This window comes from Nicrophorus vespilloides, unplaced genomic scaffold (assembly GCF_001412225.1).
Source record: "Nicrophorus vespilloides isolate i.1.1-1 unplaced genomic scaffold, Nicve_v1.0, whole genome shotgun sequence".
In the NCBI taxonomy this organism is placed as follows: Eukaryota; Metazoa; Arthropoda; class Insecta; order Coleoptera; family Silphidae; genus Nicrophorus; species Nicrophorus vespilloides.
Window position 1 is genome coordinate 209,216 of NW_017096020.1, and position 26,232 is coordinate 235,447.

Consider the following 26,232-nt stretch of genomic DNA (forward strand, 5'->3'; position numbering starts at 1 on the left):
TTTCAGGTGATTTACTGATAACCCACAAATTGAAACTAATTTATATTGCATTTAAGCTTAGTTTTGTTATATTATTTAGTTTTGATAACCTACCACTATAATTAATATCTTATATAACTTACGTATATTAATAATAGAACATGCAATAAACAATGCATAAAATAGTAATTTTTTTGTAATATCCCCTCGAATAATAAAGTACTGTAATTTACCCTGAAAGCGCTTTTCTTTTCGATTTAGCGGTTTCCCTTCGCATTTTCTACTTTTTTTTTTGCTGAACGGGAGAAAAGATTCAAATTAAAAAGCGCTGAAAGGTTTCTAAACAATCTGCACCACGTGCAAATTATTTTTTAAACTTTAATGCAGTCTTAAATACGGCTCCTTTCACCCTGTTTATTTCCCCGTACTTTTTGTTTCATTTTTTGTTTGCTTCGTTCAATGCGTGAAAGCTTCTTTTCTTGTCGTTATTCTTATCCAACTCGACGCATCGTGTAGGAATGAAAGCCACTGAAATATTGAAACAACAATTTACCACAAGTTGTAAACACAATGTTCTGCCATTAAAACATCATTACGGACATCAAACGCAGCCACCTCACTATTTACGTAATCGAATTTGAAAGTAGTTTACAGTTTCCTGATGGGAGAGAAAAAGGAATAAGAAAAAAAATAATTTCATCTGTTTTCCCCTAAGTCAATATACAAAGTTTATATCCGATGGAAACTCGTATTATCTCGGAGGGACAAAGTTTCGTGCAAAATTCGTTTTATTTATTTTCTTATCTATTCTAAATAATATGAAAATCGTAAAGGAGTAGATACATATTTTTTTTCAATTTGTTTTAGAGAATTTGAGTAATTAATTTGCTTAAAATATGCAGTTGGATTTGCATATTTTAATTGGTGCTTTAAATTAAATATGATTTCAAGTTGCAGCGGAAATTTTACATTGAAATTGCGAATGAATTGTAGCGAGTTATATGTATTTTAGATGCATAAAGTAAAATGGATTATTTCCATGGAATGAATGATTTGAGTGATATAGAGCAAAGTTGGTTACATAAAAGGAACAAATGGTTTACCAGTGGAAAATCCCTTTCTCCGCTTTGGTGATGAAAGTGCAGGAAAAACGTTTTTCCTCCCCTGAGCGCATGCAAATAGCCGATCCTTATAAGCGGTGCAGCTGTGTGACCATCACTTAACACTTCCAAAGTAGCGTCCCGAACGCTGAGAGGATTTTGTGTCGGCTTTTCCCAATCCGTGTATTCGTTCTTCAACGTCGAGAAGATTTCGTTCAGATGGTAATAGTAAGAATTGCGAACGTATGTCCGCAGGATGCGATCGCGCCGAGTCTCGTTGAACCCGAATTCCAGATCCTGTGCGCTCAAATCCAAATAGGACTCTGTACTCGTCAGCCCAAAAAGAAGATCACATTCAGCGAAATCTGCAAGCTCGAAACCTGCTGCTGTTGCCACCGTTGACGAGGATGAGGATGAACCTCCACTATTTGATTGTGACATCATACCAGGATTCACTAGTATCGTACCATCCACAAATGGAGCAAATCCAGGCAGAAATCTCGGAGCATCCACTTGAACCTGAAAATAAAAGAATTACATTTCTTAATTATTTTTATATTATTATTAATTTGTTCTAGAAATTAATTCACTAATTGAATACACACACTGTTTTTTTTACTCTCCTAATGCAGTTTCCGTATAACACGATAATCTTTTTCTTTACAACTTGAGTAGTGTTTTATAATTGACATTTATGAAATTGATTAATAATTATAATAAATACATAAATAAAGGTGACTATTTTAAGATTAAGCAATTTCAAAAGTAAAATATTAAATTAAAACTAACTTAAATTCTACAGTTGCTTGAATCGTCCTTAGCTTAATGAAATAATCCAGTTACGTGTGCATTTCTTCCTTTTTTCCCATTAGGTTCAAGTTAAATCAACTGCAACAATGTTAGTCTTATAGTCTGCTCGAGGTAAATTAAACAGTAAGTTCGCCTGAAACTTCGGAAGGAGTTCCAACCGGTTAGTAATGTACATAGCAGTAAATGCGAATAGAAAATAACGTCTAATCGTGCAAACCGATATTTCCTGCAATCAAATCTAACCTCAAAACACAGTTCCCATGGAATTATTCAGATGATTACATCAATTAGCAAACGGGAGCCGTGTAATAATCTGGTGATCAGGACTAATATGCATCAGACATTGGGTAATAGTTACAACAATAATGATCGCACCTAATTACACGTCATCGGTATGCACGACACGGCAATTTTGAATGATCGTAATAAATAGAAAATATCGAGCTGTTGTTAGTGTAATTCATAAATATTAGAAAATTGTTTTTCGCGTATATCCTTTATTTCATTTGCGCTCGGATTTGTGCGAACGTGGCTTTATTATGCTTCGTGTATATCTATATACGTTTTATTGCAAACGATCTATTTACATCGTTTTTATTGGCCGCGTTTTATATTTATATACGTCCAACTTATTCTGATATACATTTTCAAAGTAAACCTCTTTTATTATGGTAAAACATCACTAGTTAAAAGAGCAATGATTAATAATATATCGATTATTTTAAACTTACATAATTGGTAATCATAACATTTATTTTAACAAATCATAATACATAATCAAAAAATAAAATATATAACAAAAATATAATAAAAAATTCATCTGCTACAAAGGGCTATTGACCATAGGTCTTTCTGCCTATATAATTGGTATTAACCTAATTTTGGAAACTGCTGTATAATATTATCATAGAACATATTCTTAAAACTATTAACTTTGATATATGTCATTTGCCATGTGCTTATGTACAATCCGTAATAAATATATCAAAATAATTTTTGACACACATTATATAACAAATAAATGTTAAATTTTCATCTATTTTTTATAAATTACAAATTAATAATTGTGATCATTAAAAAAACATTGGAAAGAACTTTTGCCATTATTATATTTATTTTATGTATTTTCGCTATTTCAGTAGATGTTTTATGTATATAATTCATAATATTATTAGTGGGTTAAATAATGAATCACTTAGGATATGGTTTTCGAAGAGTCTTTGGATTCAAAATATATTCATGTTCGACAACAAGTATAATGATTAAATCTATATTTATTCAGTAAAGGGATATTAAGCAAATATTGACATATGATGTAAATTTAATACGTAACTTTGTAAATGTATGAAAGTTTTAAATAGGTTATTTAATTTAATAGATAATTCAAGATCTATGGGTTTTGTGTTTATTTTATTAATGAATGCAATAAATATTTCTTTAAAACTATTTTTTTGTGGTAGTAGATTTCGGATTTTTCAATAAAATTTGGCTATAAATAAATTAATCACAGTGCTAATTAGTTATTATGAAGTAGTTTAATAATATTACAAAATTTAATAATAAGTAAGCATGGTAACTAATTGAAATAGAAAGAAGAAAAGTTGTTTTACCGATAGTAACTGATTAAGTGGTTTCAGTCTCAAGCACGGCGCCAGATCGTCTTCGACGAGGTCCCCATGACATCCAGTTTGTTCGGCAACTCTCCTCTTGACGAAGAGTGGATCACGTTGCAGGGCCCAAGGACTAAGGCCGGAGCCGCTTAACAGGATGGCTCGATGTAAGAGTTCTGGAACAAGAGGAGAAGAGAACACTTTATAAACGACGGCAAATTGGTATTTATAGAGCATTGGGTAGTAGCACAAAGCTCGCACTGCAATAGCATTTTTGCAAACCGTTCATCAAGGGATTCCATTATTTATAGCGCTAAAGTATGTTGTTTCTCGTAACTTAATTCCACTAATTGAGCTACCGCTATTTATGTTTCTTTTCGCCATCCCACGTCCAAGTTATGCAAATTATTTTTTTTTTGGAGCTTTGCAACAAATGAAGATTTATTCGCTTCGCCAGAAAATCTTAGTATTTTATAATTAGATTAAATTGCCGTCGCGTCGAGATGCCCTAAACTGTTGAATTACGTCACGTCACGTGATTGCAAATGTACGAAGCCTTCCTCTTCCGAAAGAGCGATATGAAGGATTTTTTGCGCTGCGTCTGCTCTGGTGGGGTTTAATGCTTCCGGCTTTTCCCCACCGAGGTACCAAATCATTTGCACAATTTATGCCGCTTTATATATCTATATATACATAAATACATATACATGTGGCCGTAAATTGGATAGCTTTTCATTTAACCTGAGCACTGCAACCTGATATTTTAGGGTTTCCCCTACGGTTAACCCTGCTCCATCCGCTCCACTATAATTTATAACCCTTAGTGACAAACTTGTTGTACTGCAATCCAAAATAATTAACACTATTTTAACTAAGTCCATAAACATTTCGTTTGAAACTATGACCATATTTATTTTATCTAAATGCAAATAAAAACAATAAGAAATATATTTAATGTTGCATACACACTGTTCCTAATATTTGTAAATGTATATATTTTTACTGTTTTAATAGTTACTTATGTTATTACTATTTGTATGTAAAAAAACTGGTATATTTCTTAATAAAAATATGTGTTTTTTTAATAAATAAATTGTATCTAAATTTTGATAGACGCCAAAATTTATCGAGCTCCAAGTTAATAATACAAACTGCAATTCTTAATACGTCGTATATTTTAATTGTTTATGGATTATGTGGATAAATAAAGTTTATGGAGTCGTAAAGAAGTGATATTACATGATATCGAATCAGGGACTTTGGGAAATGGGAAATTTATCACGAAATATCGTAAAAATGTATACCCAAAATGTATATGGTTTCGGTTTTATGGTTTGTCCGCTGAAATATTATTACATTTTTTTGTATTAATTATTTCATACAAATGTTGAGCAACGAAAGCAATAGCAATAAAATTGTGAGGGTCATCAAACCAAAAATCCTGCAGATTTTAAATTTAAATTTTTATCACGGTTCAATCAATGTCACGGTCGAGGATATCGGAGGGTTATGGATTCGCAAATCCCTCGTGTTCTGCGTACATCCCTTAACGGTGCGATGTGGGTGGCATTTAATCATGTAATTGCGGGGTCAAGGTGTGTGCGTAAATTGTGGGGGGCAGCGCGTGCGACCGCAAAACCAATTATCCTGAATAGCCGCCAGGACTCGCGGTTAATCTGAACCTGTTCGACAATGCGTCCAGGATTATTCATAAATGCACCTGCTGCTTTCTGCTCATTTTTATTGATTTGAGTAGAAGACAGATTCATGGCCTACTGGAAGACAGTAGGATGGGGCGTAATGGGTTTCAGCTGGAGGGCATTCATTCTGGGAACCCTTGTTAATGAGTGCCGCCGCGGCTGGGTTAAGAAACTCATTTTCCCTTACTTTCTAAAACCGTAATGACTATACAATTATTTGGAAACATCCCTCGAATTAGACTAAATTCATCGAATCCCATTCTACTATTCAAAGTTTAATTATGATTCGTTTAATTTAATTAATTAAATCCATTAATTGGCCGATAATCACTGTAACTACCTATTTTTTCAAGTTCAAATATAAAGAGATTAAATATAACAAATTAATAAGTTTGTTTAAAACATTTTATAATCCATTAGTTTATACCAATTTGTTGCAATTAATACATTTTTTCTAATAGCTAAGAATATCCATAATTTCCATTTTAATTGAAGTGTTACATCTTACAATTTCCGAGCAATACAACGTGAAAGTATATCACTTCTACTCTGACTAATTAAAGTAGAGTTTTCCAATATTTCCTACAACTTCGTAAATCCTGAAATTATTATTTCGTAGTATATTGTATTTTGTGGGGTAGGTAATAACACAAAATGAATAAAATTTAAAAAAAAATGAGAAAACAATTAATTACATATTCATTATTTGCAAGACTTTACATATGTCTCCTATAACTATATCTATTTTCATTAATTTATAGAAACATTATATCTACTTTAATCTAAAGTTAATTTTTAATAATTTCAAGTGAATTATTTTGTGACAATGTACGCATATGCGGTATTATATTTTCAATTCAGACTGAGACTATATTAATCATCCTTCTGTTCCTTCTTTATGCTGTACAACAAAACAGGAGAACTTTATAGAAGCATAATTTTATTACCATTGTGTATAAGCGGTGAACCATTTTTATCGAAACCACCACTTGTTGCCGTACCTGCAAGACTTCTTGTTACTTTTTACGTGGTTTTATCTATATACATTTTGAAGACCATTCCTTCTAATATTCTCACATACTACAGATCAGTTGAAGAATAAGGATTCTTTACATTTTGAACACTATAAATTCTAAGTTTATAAGCGTTAAGTATTAAAATTCCCAAAACATTATTTCTTAGACCATTGAGAGTATTGCAATAATTTAAAAATTAATATAATAATAGTATTATTGTAAAAAAAAATATTAATTGTTTTTTTGTAATTACTTTGAAAACATTGACAAATTGGTATATTGATATAAGAATCAGTAAATTTAGATTATTTATATTTTAATATCTCAATGACTACAATATTGATATTTAAATGTGGTTATAAAAGAGGTTCAAAACTATTGAAATTTATAGCAAATAATATTAAACTGTAATTAGGGAAAGTACAAGATGCGATGATAATAAACTACTTGTTGAGACATATGCCTTGTCTAAGTGCGAACTAATCCAATCACGCACCACAGAGTCTCGCACATGGGCACGTAGTTATCCCCATCGGAGACATTGACCAAAGTATTTTAATCCCGTTTTCCCTCCAGAAAACAAGGGACCCTTTACATATTTAATGCATAATCCGAATGCAGAAGCGATGCCATCTGAATACGTTATCATTGCTAAAGCCGCCGGCGAATTTGCATGATTAACACATAATGCCGCCCAACCCCTTCAACATCAACCTTACACACCAAAACCCTCCCAACACATCCCATTTCCGAGCGTTATTTTATTTGGCTTCCTAAGCAACTGTGCACACGCGTAACATTTTCTTTCGGGAAGTTGTTCTTGACACAGTTGCGCAACAATAATTTTCCGCCACTATTGTTTACGGATCTGGCCAGGAAGAATGCAGGATGTGTTACAATGGGTGCATTGTGGGCGTCGGGACGCCGGAAGCGAGGAACAAGTGTCATGCGGTAGTTGAGAACTACAGTCTCCAACCCTGAAACTTTCTACGACTATGAATATCATATCTTAGAAAACTTAAAACTCTATCCTAAATTGCCAAATACGGATTATTTCAATTAATTAATCTTATTTCAAGCGTTTTCAATATTAGTTAATTGATACAATTTAATTAATTAAAGTTTGATTTAATTTTCGTACAAATTAATTAATTAATTTGTTAAAATTTAAAGTGTCCAGTAAATTTTGTAAAATGAGTACATTATGTTAACAGTTAGTTCTAGAGGTGCAGGAAAGCCCAGGATAACGTGGCTTTTCACAAATTATTATTACATGAACTTTTACTTTGATATATGTGACATTAAACGATTTCGCCGAAGTTTTAATTATTTTTCTAAGTACGCCAAAGTTTAACCAAGATGTCCATATATTATATGAAAGTATGTACAACACCATATCCTTCTAGAACTTAATTAAAAATCAAATTACTTCATATCAATCATTCAATAGATTTTACATTGTTTTATTGAATTTCCCATTTTAAACCGAATATATTAATAATATATGATTATTAAAAATGATAAAGGTAATTAGTTTAAAACCAACTAACAAAACTAACACCTAGAGATTCCAAAAGTATTGTAGCTTAATATATATATAAAAAGATACGAATAAATCTGTATGTAATGTAGTCTTTTCATATATATTTGTATATAATATATAATATTGTATATAAAAAATTAAATGAATTAAGTATTTTTAAATTGCATAAAAATTAAATTTGTGCTTCAATCGACATGGGCATAAGAATTTACTTTAAAATAAATCCCAATTTATTGTATATTCAAGGAAATTGTAAATAAAATGAGATCAAAAAGATAAAATTCAAAGAAAGGTATCATATTTTTAGATTTCGTAGCTTTTGTTGGATTGAATTTAAACGTAAAGAAATAATAAACAAACTTAGAAGTAGAGGTATTTTTATAAAACGTGACTCCTCTGTGAGGATTTCCTTTTGCAAAAGGGGATGTAAGATATCCGTGCATTGATTAGGTATGTAAATCCGGCTGTGAATCTTCTAAGGTCGTCATGATGCACCCCTTGGAAACTTGCAGTGGGTCAACGTGTAGGGCATTCAGGGGTGAAGCGGCCTCGAAAATTCCTTTGTGCAGTCACGTGCGGACTTATTGTTCCCACACACAAGACGTGAGCCACGCTCGAGTTTGCTCCAAATACTCAGTTCGCATATTATCGCCTCATCAAATTATTCCAAACCCATCGCACCACGAATTGATAAAAAAAAACCTGATCAACATTCCAACAACCAAAGGTAAATACATCTTCCAGCAACAAAGTAATAATATCATAAGTAACTTAAAAAAAAATAAAAAACATCCGGCCACCCCTTTCCAAATGCAGAAGCAAAATATTTCACGAGCAAAGTTTTCCGAATCCAAAGGAAAAACACACAGACAACGAAAAGGAAGCAGAGACGTATTAGCAGATAACGGTAGGATTTTTCTTCGTCCTGTGTTTTCCCTCGGACGCGATCTTCTTTTCCCCCGTTATATTTTCTTCTTAATATTTTTATTTTCATCGTACATCATAAATTTGCCTGCGCTCTAAAAATAAATCTTTCCTGAATTTCCACGATACTAAAATATAACCACTAAATCACGAGACGCGCGAAGAACGTCGACGAGAAGAAAAAAAACGAGATTTATACATTAAATATCCACTTTATATGGCTTACATTATGTCTTTGCTGAAAAAAAATATAATATTAACCAAACACGAGGAGTCGGTCCATAATTTCGCCATGCATCACGTTTCAAATTAAGCCGCCTGTAAATTAAATTACACATTCTAATTATATTCGGAGCTCGCAAGAAAAGCGCCTTTTAATTGGATTCATTCTTCATTCAACTCTTTCGCCAATTTTTTTTCTGCGACTACGATTTTCCCTGAATCCACCGTAATCTGGTTTAATTCTAAAGCTGATTCCACTTAATTATTGTCGTTTTACTTCATCTCGTATATTTTTTTTTGTTCGTTCACCTTTAATTCCAAAAATAATGAAATCAAGTATTTACTTATTTGAATGTTATATAAAAACAGTTATATTAATAAATATTATTTAATCAAGAATGCTAATACATAACGCATATGACAATGTAGATTTTCATTTGATTAAGTTTTTATTCACTTCACGGAGAGTTCCGTCATGCCACGCGGTTCTACTTTGTATTACATCCAACTTGTTTTAAACTAATAATTTATCAGTCTAGTTTCGGTAGTTCAGTTAAACGAGAAACGTAAAGTCTGACGACTATCCAGTTCCGTAATCCACACCAGCTCTGCCGGAATTAACTGTTCAGTTATTTATACTAGAATTAGATGAGAAACTCCAGAACTTGCACAATTGTAGACAATTTTATAAATGTCTGACAAAGATCGATGCAATTAAAAGAAATAGTCTATTCTGTAAGATGTTTGTTTTTTTTTATAGCGGAAAGAAATATGACAATCTCTTGAACTTGCCCAATTGGGAGTATTCAAATGTCAGACAAAGATGGATACAACTCATATCTTCTAAAATATTTGCCTTATATAAGAATAATAAAAAATCAAATAATGTGAGAAATTTTATAGACTTTTATAAAAAAAATTGGTTTATTATTAAAATAAATATAATTGAAGTAACTCAAACTAAATTATTATTTTTTAAGTAAAGACATTTGTTATTATTTTATAAAATGTTTATTTAGAACTACGCAAAAGCTATAAGAATATTATTATTACATAAAAAGTTAAAAAAAAACTTACAGTAAAAAATGAAATATTGATTTGTAAAGTTTTACGAAGCTGCTATGAAGTTGGTTAATGCAAAAAGTCTGCCCTACATACACAATTTGCATGTATGATACTTTGTGGTGTTAATGCATAACATTACTGTGTGATCTACAAAGTGTGTAAGTTTTACAAGAAATTTAATATTTATTTGATTTTATATTCGCGATTTGGAGATTTGTTCATAATAATAAAAAATAAAAGTGGTTCAGTTAGAAGATGTACTACACACAATTTCAGGAAAGAAATTTATTAAAAAATAAATCGGTTAAAAGCAGGGCCAGTGAATCTGGCTGAAGAAAAGTAAGTGGAACAGGTGAAGTTTAAGAAGTCTTCCTCTTAAATTGGCACGTATTCCAATATGCATGGGGTTGTAGTGGATTCAGTGGAATATATAGGTGGGTTCGGAATATTCGGGTCGCAGAGGGTGCAATACGTTTCGCAAGTTTATCGAAAATCGTCGCATTGTAAGGATAACGTCTCGCTGGAGGGATGTTAAAAGGGAACGCAAGTGCTCTATTAAAAGTATAGTATAGGAGGATAGACACATACACGTATGTGTCGGAGAGTGCCCAGAAAAGTTTTCAGCAATAAATTCTGAAAACTCGTCCCGATTGAGTGCATTACTCCTAAGGCCATATTTAACACTTTCTTTTGTTGCCTTTATATATAAAAAAAAAACAGAACCAGTTGTTGCCGCCGGACTTTCCATTTTGCTCGGTGTCCATCCCTGGCTTTCCTGTAGATACATTTCATCAATCTTCGTCACTTTGGAAAACACTTGGTACAATGGACCCATCCCCTCCAAGGACACCATCATCACCGTCTCCCCCAACAGTTCCATATGCTACTACTTTCATAAAACGTTACCACTACATTTGATAAATGCATCCGGATTCCTGTAAACATGATTTATTCATCGTCATCATCGCAGTAGCAAAGTTCCGTTTCACGATATCACGTTACGTATATATACGTATACACGTTATATAACATAATATATATAAAGAGCTTTTCTGATTTTCATAATTCCAATTAAAATGTAAATTAATTTCCGCGAAACTCCGTAATGAAAATAAAATTCCTTACAGTTAACACTTCGGATCCGCTTTCAAGATTCCTCAAGCACGAAATAAAATTACTTTGCGATTATCCGGAGCACAAAGGAACGGGAAAATCGGAACGCATCCTGTGGTCAGCTCCGTGTAAAATTCCTTTCGCTAACCGCCCCAAGAAGTTCCACTTAACTTTCGGGCGAAAGTTTCGGTCGATACTCTCGCCTTCCTTGCATTCAACTCATAGTCAGTCTATTTGCTCGGACAGACAACATATATAGCTTAGATAAATAGGAAAACATCCAAAGTCCATATATACATTTTTTTTTAGTCATATCCATTTTCCAACGGATTGGATGATCATAAATTGGATCGAACAAAGATATCTCATAAATTAAAAACTATAAAGTTTCAGAAAAGAAATTATTTTGTTGTACACAGAATTTCAGCTAATAGAAGTTTACAAAGTAATATAAAAATATTTCTTTTATCTAAATGTATTTATTAGGTTTAGTAAATTTTATACAATAAACTTTCTTAATAATTGTTACATGAATGTCAAAATATCAATTTATCAAAACTTAATAAACTTATACATTTAAGTAGTAAAGCTTTGCACATATTACAATTTCTTACATTCTTTAAAAAAAAATATCAATTTTGTTAGACATTTTTGGGCAAATGACAATAAAAATAATTACAAAACAAAATAGTAACGATTCTTTTATAACACTTTAAATTTTAATGTTAACACATGATTTCAACTGGTAAATCTATTTGTCTCTATAGAAGTTTAACATTTAAAGAAAAAAGAATACATAAAGAAAATTAGACTAAATAACATTAGTAAAAAAATTAGATGTTTGCTTTGGTGATTTTTATACTATATTTATAACTAAGTTTCAACTAATATAAAATTATGACAAATAATAGAATTTTGATCAATAAAACTAGCTATAAATTATATTCAAAGTTTTTCGTTATGATGAAAACGATTTGAAAAAGAAAGTATTATGAGTTCACTTACATTTCGCAGTGATGTAAATGCAATGAAATAAAAAAAAAAGATTTTCACCCATAAAATTTTATTAGAAAAATGTATTTGCTACCGGTGCATTTTATTACTCATTTTAAGTAGCTTAAACTCGGCAGGATTATATAAAATTCCCGCCACTAAACCGGACCTGTTCAACACGATGAAATCCTCATTAATTAGAATTATTACATCCCCAATTATTATCATTTTTTTTTTAATAACATTATACTGTTTATACTCCCTTCGTTTCCGCAACATTTTCTCTACACGTCCTCCAAATTATCCAAGCTTTACCATCTCTGTTTGTATTACTTTTTATATTTCACTGTTGGCGAAGCTGCGTTCAGGTTTGGAGGTCGTCCAAGATCGACGCCCTGCAAATATGCGCGTGGGTGGCGGAATTAATAGGGCGGAGGGGTTTGCGGAGAAGGGGGACGAAGAAAATGAAAAGAATGATGGGGGAGAAAAAATAGGAAAGGGCGCATACACAGAATGAGAGTGAGTGAGAGAAACAGACAGGAAGAAAGAGAGAAAAACGGAAAGCAAAGCGCGGCTTCGTCGTTCCGCGAATCGATGCTGCTGCGATTGACGGCTCGCAATAATTTTTTCCTTTTTAAAATTCACATCAAAGATTAAACCCGGCGCGCCGAAGAAAGTGTTGAATGGATAAATGGAAATCCTGCGGGCCGTGTTTACTCTGAAGCAGGTTCGCATTTGTATTATCAAATTGTGTTACAGAAAGAAACTGTAATTAACCAATTATAAATTGTGTATTTTTAATGAATTTACCGCATTCGAATACAACTTTTTTTTTCTGTTATTTTTTTATTCTATATTTGTTCACCGTAGTAAATTTAAAGAATAAATTAAAGGCAGTATTTATAAGTATATAAATGTAATGATACGTGCACACTATACGATACACGATACAAAAGTGACAGTTAAATATTCTAGTTATTTTTAACTAGTGCAATTTGCTATCATAGACTTATGATACATTTACGTCACGAATAGATGGATCATTAATAATATTTTTTTATTTTTATTAGGCGTTGTTAAGCTAAGAAAAATATTCAATTTATGTAATAATATATGAGATGTAATCTAATTTTTGATGACATTAAAACTAAACTCATAGCTACAATTTTTTGGTAAATCTCATAAATAATTATGACAAATGCCACGAATAATTTAGGTGCAATTTTGTAGTAACAATGAATTATATAGTAATATTATACTTTTTCTAAAGAAAATTGTTAGTATATTGGAGAAGTTCATCATTCAGTCTCATCCATCACTGCCACTGGTAATATTGATATTGTGTTGATAAAGCACACTTCCTTTCACAAGTGAAATAACATTAGACACATTTTGAAAGATTACTGAAGTGTAGGTATATATTAACTAAACTTATTGAAATATACGTCCAAAAAGTAGAATTTCTTCAATCTATGAAGAACTTATTTATTACTTTTTGAAATTTCACTAATGACTGAAAATTATAACATTATAATTATATACCAAATCTTATTGTAGTTTTGTAAATCACAAATTTGTTAATAAATTATTCTTGCTAATATCTTTAGTTAAAATCTCTTTCAGTTTAGTACACATGTTTATTAAATTAAGTAGTCATTTTATTTAAAGTATTTACCTATGAATCTCTTTATTAAAATAATAAGTCAATATTCATAAACGTAATAAGTTGAAATTTCCAATTACACATCTTTGGAAAAAGCAAACTTTAAATAGAAATTGTTATATAAACTTCTCTTTAAGCTGATTAAATTGAGAGAGAAAAAGAACATCGTTTCCAATTAGGATTGGCAAATGCAGAGAAAATCCTTTTTTGTTACAAATTCTGATTTGCGGTTTTCGAAGTGGCAATGAAAGTTTTATTAACGTTTAAATGTCACCTTTTAGCTTTAGCCGAAAGAATACAAAAAAAAGTATATAGAAAACTTTTTGATTTCGGTACACGCGGATCACAGGGTCTAATCTGCATCCGCAAACATCCCAGGAACCAATTAAAAGTTTTACGTCGAGTTTCCCCCCTTTCCTTTCTGGAACAACTAAAATTGACAGACGTTTTTACTGTTAACGCCCCGCCATCCCTTATATAAATGTGTGTATATATATATACATTTCTTTCTCGCCACTTCGGCGAAGATGTTGAATAGATTTCATAAATTTCTGTTCGTGTAGCTTCTTCTCCCGTTTCCTGGAGATCTTTTACGTTCCGGTTTCTTTCGATGAAATAAAAAAAAAAGGAAGGGAAGTAAATAATGGGCTTTGCATTCATTTATTTTTTACTTCCTCGTTTTTCTCTCCTTTTCTCGCACATACACACCCCATCCATCTATCGTATTCTCGGCTGTGCGAATGGGAAATTGGATCCCAATGCGTTGTGTGTATCATTGATTCGGCAATTGAAAAAGAGGATTGCTCCTGATTTGATTTATCCCCATTTATATTTAAGAAACGAGAACGGAGCTGCACTTAACTGCCGAAGAGAACGGGAAACGCATAGAATTTAATTAGTTCTCAATTAAGATTCGAGAATGAATTGGTTTTAAATCCTCATTTGCGATTTCGATCCGGCATTACACTCGAGGTTAATTGTAAATCCTCTGTGCAATTTCTTTTCTTTGCCTCAAATCGAAATTGATCTGCTTTTATACCAATTTAATTTTCGATTTACTTAATTATCAGTTATATATTAATAAAAGTAATTATGTCCCCTACATCTAAATCTTGGTGATATACAAAATATATTTGAAAAAAAAACGCAACAAATTTTCCTAATCATTTTATTTCTAGTTTAATCAAAATATTTAAAAAAAAATAAGTTATACATATTTAAATTAAATTCCATTTTTAACTCCATACAATGGTTTAAAAAAAATAATTAAATGAAAAATTAATTTAGAAAATATTAAAAAAAATAAATGTTTGAAATTAATCTATTAACTTAACTAAGAAAACTGATACATGAAGCTTACACATGTATGTATCCACATTAGTTAAACCTGAAACGAGACAACCGGTTCCACCAATATTCCGGATTGTTCGATAATTGAAGACTATGAAGGAAAAAAACAATATAAATAATTTCGTATACCAGTTTTTTAAAATTTAGTTGTATTTTGTTAATTATAATTTAGTTTATTTAGAAATTATGAAACCGTGATTCATAATCAAATATGTAATAGGTGAGGTATTTCTGTATATTACTAATTACTAATGGTTATTACAGCCGTAATTACATATTTAACTCATATTTATTAATCACATTAATGTTTTTATTTTTTAGATTATTTCGTTGATTTTTTTGTTATTGTAATCCACTATACATAATGTAGCTAGCAAGTAATTATGTATGGTGGTTGCTGAATGATATATAATATTTTCGAGCGGAAACAAAGATGTCTATCGTTTAATTAGTTTTCAATTACGAGTGCCATTAGTTAGGTTGTAAATTCCCGTTTTGAAATTACATCTACTACCAATATGTATCGATCGAGCCGAAGCTCCAGTCATTTTGTGGATTTAATTAACGCTCGGTTTGCTGGCTGACCGTCTTAGAGACCTAAGGGTGTATATCGATTTTAGTAGCAAACAAACCGTCTTGGTTAACTCTGCGTGCTCATCAGACGGAGGGGTGAAAAAAAAACACAAACTTTCGGAGCGGCACAATCAAGGAACATGACAAACTTTCAAAATTAATATGATTAGTTTTTGTTACCTTTGGCAACAGGTGATACGGCTATGAAGTTGACGAGGGCGGCCCCAGTGCCGTGACCCATTAAGGTCACTCTCTCGGGGTCTCCACCGAAGGCCGGAAGGTTTTCCCTGAGCCAGTGCAAACCTGCCACCAAGTCCATTAGCCCGAAGTTCCCCTGGGCGCTGCCCTTAGTCCCCGTTTTGAGGAAACCTACAAACAAAACGCACTATTAATATAAAATCCCTCCAACAAAGTACATCCCCTAAATAGGTATCATATACACACAAATAAATAAAAAAAAATAACAGCAAGGACAAAAATGAAAACACAAACATAAATAGGGCTGGTCGCGATGAGTTTGTATAGTAAACATCGTGCAAATTTAAAACTTTATATTGCCCCGTTAAAGTGGTAAAAAAACAAACACAGTTCGCGCATTTCTTTTTTTTTCTTTCTCAAACCGCAAACATAATATCATCCATCTTGTTTCAAGCAACGTTTTATAAATACGCGGCGCAAAAAGTAATTAAAAATTCCATTTTCCCCCACACACAAAGAGGCTGTAAATATGGACATACACTACAACCGAAGCAAGCGAGCAAAACTTTCTGGAAGAAGAAGAAGTACGAGTTAAAAAGAAAACAAAACTGCGATGAAGGGAAAATATTGAAAACCTTTGAATGCTTAAAACAAAACTTCCAATCTTAGAAGTAGAAAAGAAACCATTACTTCGCCTTTATGTGGATGCTATAGCTTTTTAACTGGCACAGCATCTTTCAATACACGTCTGAAATGGAAAACCTGCCAAAGAAAATAAATATTTACTTTACGCTAATGACTCGCAGGTGCTTCGGTACAAAATTAATTTCGTTTCAGCATACGCTTCTTCTCCATTGCCATTCAGTATTCAATACAACCGATAAGACGTTCTTCATCTTTTCTCCTAGTAAATACTGTACGTCCTTTCGATTCCTTTGAAAACATTGCAAATGTTGCATATTTTATTGCCTGAAATTGTGACATGTGACATTTATATGTTTTCAACGATATGTTAAAGCCACCTACGTTTGCTGAAAGCAATCATTGAACGAAATTGGTCCGTTAATCACACTGCATATTTATTCAGCCATGCATTCATCATCATTAATGCATAATTTTAGTATGGATTATGTTTATCCAAACATAAATGTTATGTGTCCATTAATCACAATTTATGGATTAAAAAATTTAATAGACGAATTGTTTTTCATGGATTATCCAGAGCTTGGTTCAAATTACCTTTTACAGTCGAGTTTTGTAAAGGTTCAATAGTGATTATTATTATCATCGTTTTAGTAATAGATATCCAACTACAAAGTTTTGCAAATATATTTTTAAATTTTATTACTCTATTAAAGACGTTACTTTCTACTAGTTTTAATACATATTAAAAAGATAAGAGCTAAGTTATTTAGTTAGTTTTTTATTAACTCAAATTTGATAGATTATTAGAAATATTTTACTAATAAAATTGTTGTAGTAGAAAAGTTCTTTTATTTTCTTAAAAATGCTATTAAATATGTCTAATAATGATGTAATTATATATTAAATAATCAAAAATTTGTATTCAGTTTAAAGATATTATTATTATTTTTCTTCATCTCCATTTTCTTCTACTTTCTTCCCATCTCTTAATAATAGGTATGGAGGAATAATGCGGGTGCGTTGAGAATTCAAGAGAATTCCCGTCACGTTTGGAATAAAGAGGGATGATATATCAGGCGCAGTCCCTAAAACCAGATGATAAATTCACATTAGGGTTGAAAAGACGTATACCTGTAAATACTGCTCGAAATGAAACTAGAGAAAATTATTGTTTATTTTCCACACATTTCTCTTATTCTTCTGACGTTTGAAATTTGCACTAAACCATAAATGGATAACTACTATAATGATTTTAATTCATCTCTAATCTTTGAATATATCAATATAATATTGACAAAATATTAAACTATTTATTAAAACATTGTAATATTTTAGACAATAATTATATTTGATTTGGTAAATAATAATAAAATTTTGTTTTTAATAAGTATAGAACTATTAAGTTTAATTTGTTTAAATTAACTACACAATTTGCTCAATGTTACATAATTAAGGAGATTGTAAATAAATCGTAAAAGTTAAGCTAAAGTTATAAATTTGTGTTTTCAAATAACGTTCGCAAATTTAAGGAAGCTATATGAAAATATGTAGGAATTTGATGAGCGGAGATTTAATATGTCGGTTGTAAAACAACCTGGGGGTGATAAAAATCGAGGATGGAGGCAAACGGATATGAAATATGAATTTAATTTACGAACGTCACGTAACTCGTAGCCTGGAGTAGATTATGTGGAAAGGCGATTCGGTGAATAAGTTGGACGTCGGTGCAATTTATTAATGTTTTCAATCTTCTTTGAGCTTCCTGAAAGTGGATCTTGCGTGGGTGCACGACCACGGCAGACGGTTTATGTAACACAGAGGTTCCTTTTAAAGTCACAACGGCTTTATATTTTATGCACGATCCAAAAGCTGCACCGTCTGGTCTGGTCGATTCAAAGGAAATAAATATCCAGATACAGCCAATCAATCGTTCCTTTGAATGCTTTTCATTCTCACCGAAAGTGCGATATGGAACAAAGTACGTTCCAGATCGTTGAATTAGTTGTAACTGGTTATAGAAAACGCGTGGAGCTACGATAAAAGCATTCATATTTTAATTAAAATGTCCCTCGGCTTTCCGAGTTTTCTGCAGTGTGAAAATAATGGTGGAGGCGAGTGGAAATGCGCACAGTTAGAAAATACTCGAAGGAATTCCAGCTGACTCGTACCGAACAGGAATCGCATGCAGGTTCCAATTCCTCGACGAACGTAAAATCCCTAACAAGGTTTTAGTTTGAATCGAATCTGAGTTTACGAGGAGCTATGAAAAGTGCAATTTATTTCAAGAAGTGTTATACATTATAAACACTACTTGGTTTATATATAAGAATCAATTTGCGCACTAAAATATCTGCAATTGACATTTCAATAAATACAAGTATTTTTTTTAACAAGTTTAACTTATTTTGAAGTGAATTGAAGTGATTATCACAACTTTTTTAACATTTCCAAGAATTTATCTGAAATGATTCTCAAATATATTTTAAAGAAGTAATACTTTTTAAATAATCTTGTACTTTTACCAGTAGCAATCGGAAGTACAACGGATTAAATGGACATGGGCCCACGAACCATAGAATGCAAAGATTAACTTTTTTTTAATCCACAAATTCAAAATCTATATTTGCCCATGCTTTGATTGTACACGTGTCCATCTACTACTTATTACATCACTACTTTTTATTATGTCTAAACAAACTTATAGAAAATTTAAATATTTTTAAGAAAACATTCTTCATTTAGTTTTTGATCTTTTTACGAGCTTTTATTTATTTATTTACATTTTATTTCATAATATATATTTTATATCATTTTTCCTCTTGATACTCCTTTGCTCCTGTTGATGCTTCGCTGGTATAGCGAGTGAGCTTTATTTTTATTGATAAAAGTATGTGTTTGTGTATTGACAACTATATTTTATCTTTACGTCAGACAAAACTTTCATATGTAGATAGATGTTGCCAGAGAATGTATACGTACCGTATATGTTACATTTTTTATGAAGTTTACCTTTATTTTTCAATTCGAAAAATCAACCGTCCGTGTATTTTGAATATTAATGATTACCTTTTGAAGTCCTTTTATTGATTGATATGTTATATGATTGTTTCTCCCACAATGCTTTTTATTATTTTTTGAAGTACGCATACATTATTTACTAACTATATGAATTTAGTTCGTCGCATATTGTAAAACACTCGCATTGTATTTTAGAACACATTTAATTGCAAACCCATAGAAATTGCTATAGTTATGTGAAGCATAATGAAAAGCGTGACAAGATGTACCACAATTTATTATTCCAGTTGATAAATGTCCCAGCGTATGGTTATTACATTGGAATCTTCGGGCCCCCCAAAATATTGTCGGCGAGATTATGTTTTCGCATATTCACCGACGTCGCGTAATTTATCTCCGTCTGGGGCGGCCATTGTTTAGCCGCCGTCCCCTTCACCCGCGAATGGAAGACCGTTCCCGAAGGAACACGTTATTATTCGTGACAATAATCGAGACTGCGATTAAATAAACACGCACTGCACATTAACATCATTGTTACTGTTATAATCCTCGAACAGGTTGCTTCATTCGAGATGATTAGTCCAATTGCGCGGAACTCACGAAATCCCTGTCTTAAGATTTAATCGTTTTCGACTTTTTTCTCAACAAATAATTCATTTGGACACGTTTTATCATAATTGCTGCAAACTCCGATATTACATTGTTTTACATAAAATGCAGACGTTGATTTATATTAATTGATTTTTTATTGAAACCACAGTTCTTTTTTAAATTTATGTTAACTAAATGTCTTTTGGTAAAACAAGTCTATTAATTCAAAGATAATAATAAAAAATGTATATTAAGAAACTTCATAAATAGTACTAAATTTGTTTGATGATCTAAATACAGTGGAACCTCGCTTAACGAACATAGTTCGTACAGTGAAATACTCGTATGATTTTACAGTAAACATAAATTATATTTGCAAAGTATAGTCCGCTGTACACAAGTATTGAAAATGATTTAGCAGGCGAGAAACTTCGCTCGTTAGGTCAGTCTTTTTTCATTCAATTTATGAATTACTCGTTAAGCGAGGTTTCATTTATAAAATTTTGGGCGAATAATTGCAGTTTGAAAAATAATTTGTTTTCTGATTTATTAATTACTGTTAAAATATAATAATGAATAATTTAGATAGATAAAGCTAAACACGTTTGTTTTGGTATAAAGTTTTTGTTCAATTAGCTGAAATAATTTTGCGAAATTGTATATGAATACAATTGAAGAAATAATGCATGTACTGAGTTATGTTGAATATTTGATGTTTATTTTTAATAAATATAATTTATAGCAATTAGTACAAAGGGAAGCTTTAGGAATTAATTTCAGGGAACGGCGAAATTAGTTCTTGCGAGTAACTCGAATACTGCTGTAACGTAATGAGACAAAATGGAAAACAACAAGCGAAATTATATGAAGGGAATACCATGTAAGTTTCGCGTGGAAACAAAGGGTCGTTCGCGCGGAATTATTTCCGCGCTTTATTATAAATTCGCAAACGCCTTTATTATCATCATCCCTTTCGTAAACGATGGACCGAGATTAGTGAAAGAGCGGCGCATTTCTGCCGAATGCAACGTCCGAAACGGAACGAAAGCAGGCGTGAAAGGCGAAACAAAATACAAAAAAAGAGGTTTAATTAAACTAGTATCCCGTATGTTGGTAATTAATTTAATTACATTTGTTGATTATAACGAGTTTAGGGAGCGGGACTACATTTATAAAAGCCATTGTGCAGAATTTACACTCGCACAAAGCGAAATAACTAACCGGCCAACGGGAGTAGACAGCAGTCGCTCCATTGTAACCGAAACTACCCCCTCGTTAATCACCTACAAACACTTTCCACCTTCAAATTTTCAAGCGCTCCTCTCGCGTCCGATATTTCTTTTTCTCGCATACAAAAAATAAAATAACAAGAAACTTACAGTACAAATCACATTTGCTTATGTTCATACTATTAAACCAAATAGAATTTTGCGGACCATAACACCTCACTCAATAAGTTCGTTGGATGAACAACAACTTTTGGGCAATATTCGACTTTATTCATCAACATTGTCTCCTTCAAGAGTGATACATTCACTAAAACCACTGTAACTTGTGAATTAAACGTCAGTTTGCCATGAAATTTTGCCAGGCGTGGTCTGAAGGTTGGTACTTCCTAAAGATCATAAGGATCGATGCGCCATCTATATATTATCATATGAAGTCATTGAGTTATATCATTCAATTCAGCTTGTAACAACAACACAAAAATTAAGTTTAACGTGCTTAAGATAAGTTATTGATAAGTAATAGTTTATAATCGTAAGCCCATACATAAATATGTTTGAATCTTATACTAATATTCAGATAAATCGAGAAAACTTTCAAAAATGTATGGATTTAATATAATTGTAAATGTTTATAATTGCAGTCAATTATGACAATCTACTGTCATCTATGATGTTAACTTATTACGATTACTGTACAAGTGACTATACAAAATATTTGTTTTTGTCAAAATAAGAAATATTTTTTTTACAATGAAATGAAATGATTAATAAAAGATAGCTTCCCATTATAGTAGAACGAAATACCTGTCCGTGGATATAAGCTATATCATTTCGGACTCGATCAACGTTTTCTCTTCTTCTTTTTTTCCTTCTTTTTTATTTCTCTTTCGGCATTGAGAGCCGAGCAGGCATAAGGGCCGAACGCCTTTCTTTCACGAACCCGCTTTTGTCCATTATCCGAACGTCTTTTACTACATTTATTGAATCAATTTTCGTTCGTCATTTGTATTTCCTTTGAGCGAATCATTCCGCACGGATAAATATTGATTTCGTCCAGCTCCTCTCCTTTTCGGTATTATGCAGTTTCCTTGTTGTTCAGCCAAGCCAACAACCCAAGCGGGCCGGCTTGCAAGGACGCCCCATTTTACTTCCTTTAGTTTGGACCAACTTTTCTAACAGCAATTTCATGAAAAGGAACTTACTTCTCTCATGTACTAATTATACACATTATAACAATCTAGAACCAACAATTGCAATAATATAAAGAACTAAGAACTTTATATAAAAAAAAATAACACTTTTCGTAACATAGTTATTTTGCTTAGTCAACTAACATTTTATTACTAACACAGCATAGTTCTTGAAACAAAACTTATACTTTTTTTAGTTACAGTTTAAGTTTGTTACGATTGAAATTATAAATACATATTTTTGTTTAATTTTTATGACGGTTACAATAAATATTAACATAATTCAATTACTTTTAATCTTTCATTGAAGTAAGTATTTTCCAAACTCTATAAATACCATTTTCAGTCTAAGTTACCTAATATTTGATGGAACTAAACCATTGCATTTAATGGTTCAAAATCCAAGGTAGTATTAACTGGTGAATGTTCAATTACTTTAAATTATGCAATTTTTCCATTGCAGTTGTCGTCAAATTGGATTGTTTTCTTTGCCAAATGAGGTATTTAGCTTTGATTGCGTCGTTCGAACGATTCAATAACAATGCATAATAATATAGTTTTTCCAATTTCCATACAGTATATGAGAATTATCTCAATATTACCTATTGAAATATATTTGCTTAGATCTCCTACTTCTCTGTGTTGATATAATTTTATTAAAACATGTTGATATTAAAAATATATATATTTTTTTAATTTTTATTATGTATTCTACAATTTTTTCAACTGGGAAAAGCAAGAAATTAATTAGCAATTAACTTTTAATATACATTTGTAGTAAATTTTACAGATATTGAAATAAAATTGAAATTGTTTTAATAATTCCATGGATAAACCATATAGTTTGGTCAAAGATATAATAAAATGTAGAATGTAACTATATCATTATAATATAAAAATTAAATATGTAGGTTCAATATCTAACTTTCATGAATTATGTGTATAGACTGAAAGGCGTTTTAAATTTCAAGCGTATGAATTTAGTGTTAAAAGCGGAGAGAAACTCGAAACCACAGCAGCGTTAAACACAATTTATCAGTTTTCCTTCAAATTTCCCCAGCATACAATTAATATAACGAGCACGGCTCTCCGATGGGTCAATACTGTTACATCACTTAAAGAGAAACTTCATATTTACACCTCTCTATTACATATTATATTTTCATTTTTTATATAAAACCTATTAACATTGTATAAGTATTCAAAGTTTGATATTTCGCTAAACGAGCAAAATATTTTTGAATATGTTTCACTATACGAGTATTTCACTGCACGAGTAAAAATCCGGAAATTTTGGAACGGATTAATCTCGTTAAGCGAAGCTCCATAGCATTAAAACTGTAAATAACATAACTATTATTTGTAGATCAATAAGGATTAAGTACAAAGTAAGTATAAAGATATATTTTCTGATTCAAACAAGTAGCAAATATTTTTTATCCTTTTTCAATTCATATTTACTTGGAACGAAGAACGCGATATTCAAAATATGTTAAGTAAAGCTTGTATCTTTTATATTTACGAGGACTGCATGTGTGCGTATTCGAACATCCATAGGGACTTCACGCATTCTAAACAAGATACATTCAATTTCCGCGTCGCACTTAGTAATATTTCAGTCTCGTGAAAATTGAGTTGGAATCTTGAAGAGTTTCATATTTGCAAAGAGGTCTGTCGATAAATTCCAACGGCCCGAGAATTTCACTTGCATTGCAAACTTCGCTTTGGAAAAGGGGACCACCTCCGTACGTGCAACTTTGAGTTTGGCACTAATGCGTTTTTGAACCATTCAACAACTCGTATTCGACAAATACGTTATTGCATTTTACTTTACCGAAAATTCCAACGGATTAAACATTAATATCTGTAAGTTACAAGTTTTCTTCAACTTGAACGATGAAATTTGCAATAACGTAACTTTTAATTAATACAAACAAGTACACTTTTCTTCAGGAAATAAATGTTGTTATAATCTTCTGTAATCCTGTAATCATCTTGATGTTGTTAAACGTCACATTTTAACATTGTCCTAATATCGTCGTGACGTTGATCTGATGTCATTAAGACGTTGAATTGACTTTATCAATTAGACAACAACTTATTAACACTACAAGAAATATATTTGTATTTAAGACTTGATTATTATTATTTTCTGACTTCTAACTTGAAATCATTAACGTTGACCTAATGTCATCATGACGTGACTTTATCATTTAGAAAAGGACCAGGTTTTAACCTAACCTGATTTCACTATACTAAACCTTAATTGATTCTCAATCCATCTAGCTCTAAATGTATATTGCAGATTAATGTCAAACTTCAGTAACTGCATTAATGCATTTTCTAGTACACAATGGATCATTTCAATTGACCGAATTCAAGTAATAGCTACGCCGCTTTTGCAAACAAAAAAATATGCGTTCTGTATAGCTTTGCGAATTTTCCATTCAAACTGAATTCACTCACCCCATCTCTACCGAAGAAAGGGAGAATAAATTAAACGGATCGCAATCACGAATTGATTCGGTTCAATAATGTAAATTGAGCGAAACAATATAGATGAGAACCTACAAAAAAAAGCACTCGCACACCTCAATTCAGGCTCTATTTTTTGTTAGAAAATCAATAAGAGTTGAGCCGTAATCGGTTTATCAAGCGATTTCAAATTTAATACACTCCCATGGTTTTATCCGCGTTTTATGCAATCTTTCATCATCCTCCTCTTTTCATTTGCCGCTCTTAAAACCTTGATTAACATTCACTTTACGATCGGCCTATTTGCATTTGGAAAAAATAAAACTGGATTCTGGGCAGTATTCGTTTCGCATATAATTTTCATGCCAGTAAATTTGAAAAGTAAATTAATGCAGAAACAAAGAGGGCGCCGAAACATTGATTCATTAAGGAACTTTTAGGCTTCATTTAATTATATAAAAAAATGTGAAACAAAAGGTAATGAGACTGTATGGGAAGGCAAAGTTCGAGCCTTTATGTGGCTGCCAGAATAAAGGGAAGTTAAAGCGCACTTAATTTAATGTGAAGCTAGGGAAATGAATTATTTTCGGTTAGAAATATGCGGATATTTTTACAATTGCAGAATAAAGTTTTGTTCTATTAAAGAGGAGAGTGCGTGTGTGTAGTGAGTGTAAATGTATGTGTGCTTCCGCGTGGGTGGTTTGCGTGTTTGGTTTTGCACATTCCGCGGTTATTTCGCGTTTAATTCTCGCACCGCATTAGCGGAATAAATTCCGTGGAAATGTTATAGGGAAAAACGAAATGAAATATTTGTAAGCAGCGAGAGGGTAGGCTGCTGCATGAATGCAAGCATTTTTATTTTTCTATCCTGAAACCTATCGCACTGGAACGGCGTAAAGTGATTTAATAGCTTTCATCCTCGTTGGAGCGCACAAACAACGCAAGCAAATAATTTAATTTTTACTTTTGTATATTTATATAATTGCAACGTGTAATTACTACAAGTTTTTATGAATACTTACTTATAAAATAATACCAACAAATTTTTAATAGTTTTTACTACTATTGTCTCCATGTTATTACTATACGTCCTTATGATGAAATATTTATAAAATGAGAAATAATATATGTTATAAAATTAGGTGTTTTCTTTTTACAAACTTATGTAATTCTTTATTGTATTTAATTTTATGAAATACTACTTTTAGTTTAAGATTTTTCAAGA

General features: G+C 31.6%; 1 protein-coding gene across 1 annotated transcript in view; it reads right to left on the bottom strand.

Annotated features, from left to right (window-relative positions):
- The window catches only part of LOC108569173 (neuroligin-1-like), a 37,846-nt gene extending 17,911 nt beyond the window's left edge, over nt 1-19,935 (bottom strand). The window contains exons 1-4 of the mRNA XM_017930626.1: nt 19,899-19,935; nt 15,842-16,030; nt 3,500-3,675; nt 1,083-1,598 (exon numbers count right to left, since the gene is read on the bottom strand). Of these exons, the coding sequence (XP_017786115.1) occupies nt 1,083-1,598; nt 3,500-3,675; nt 15,842-16,030; nt 19,899-19,935 (918 nt within the window). The remainder of the gene's footprint in view (nt 1-1,082; nt 1,599-3,499; nt 3,676-15,841; nt 16,031-19,898) is intronic.
- Between the last annotated feature and the right edge of the window lie 6,297 nt (nt 19,936-26,232).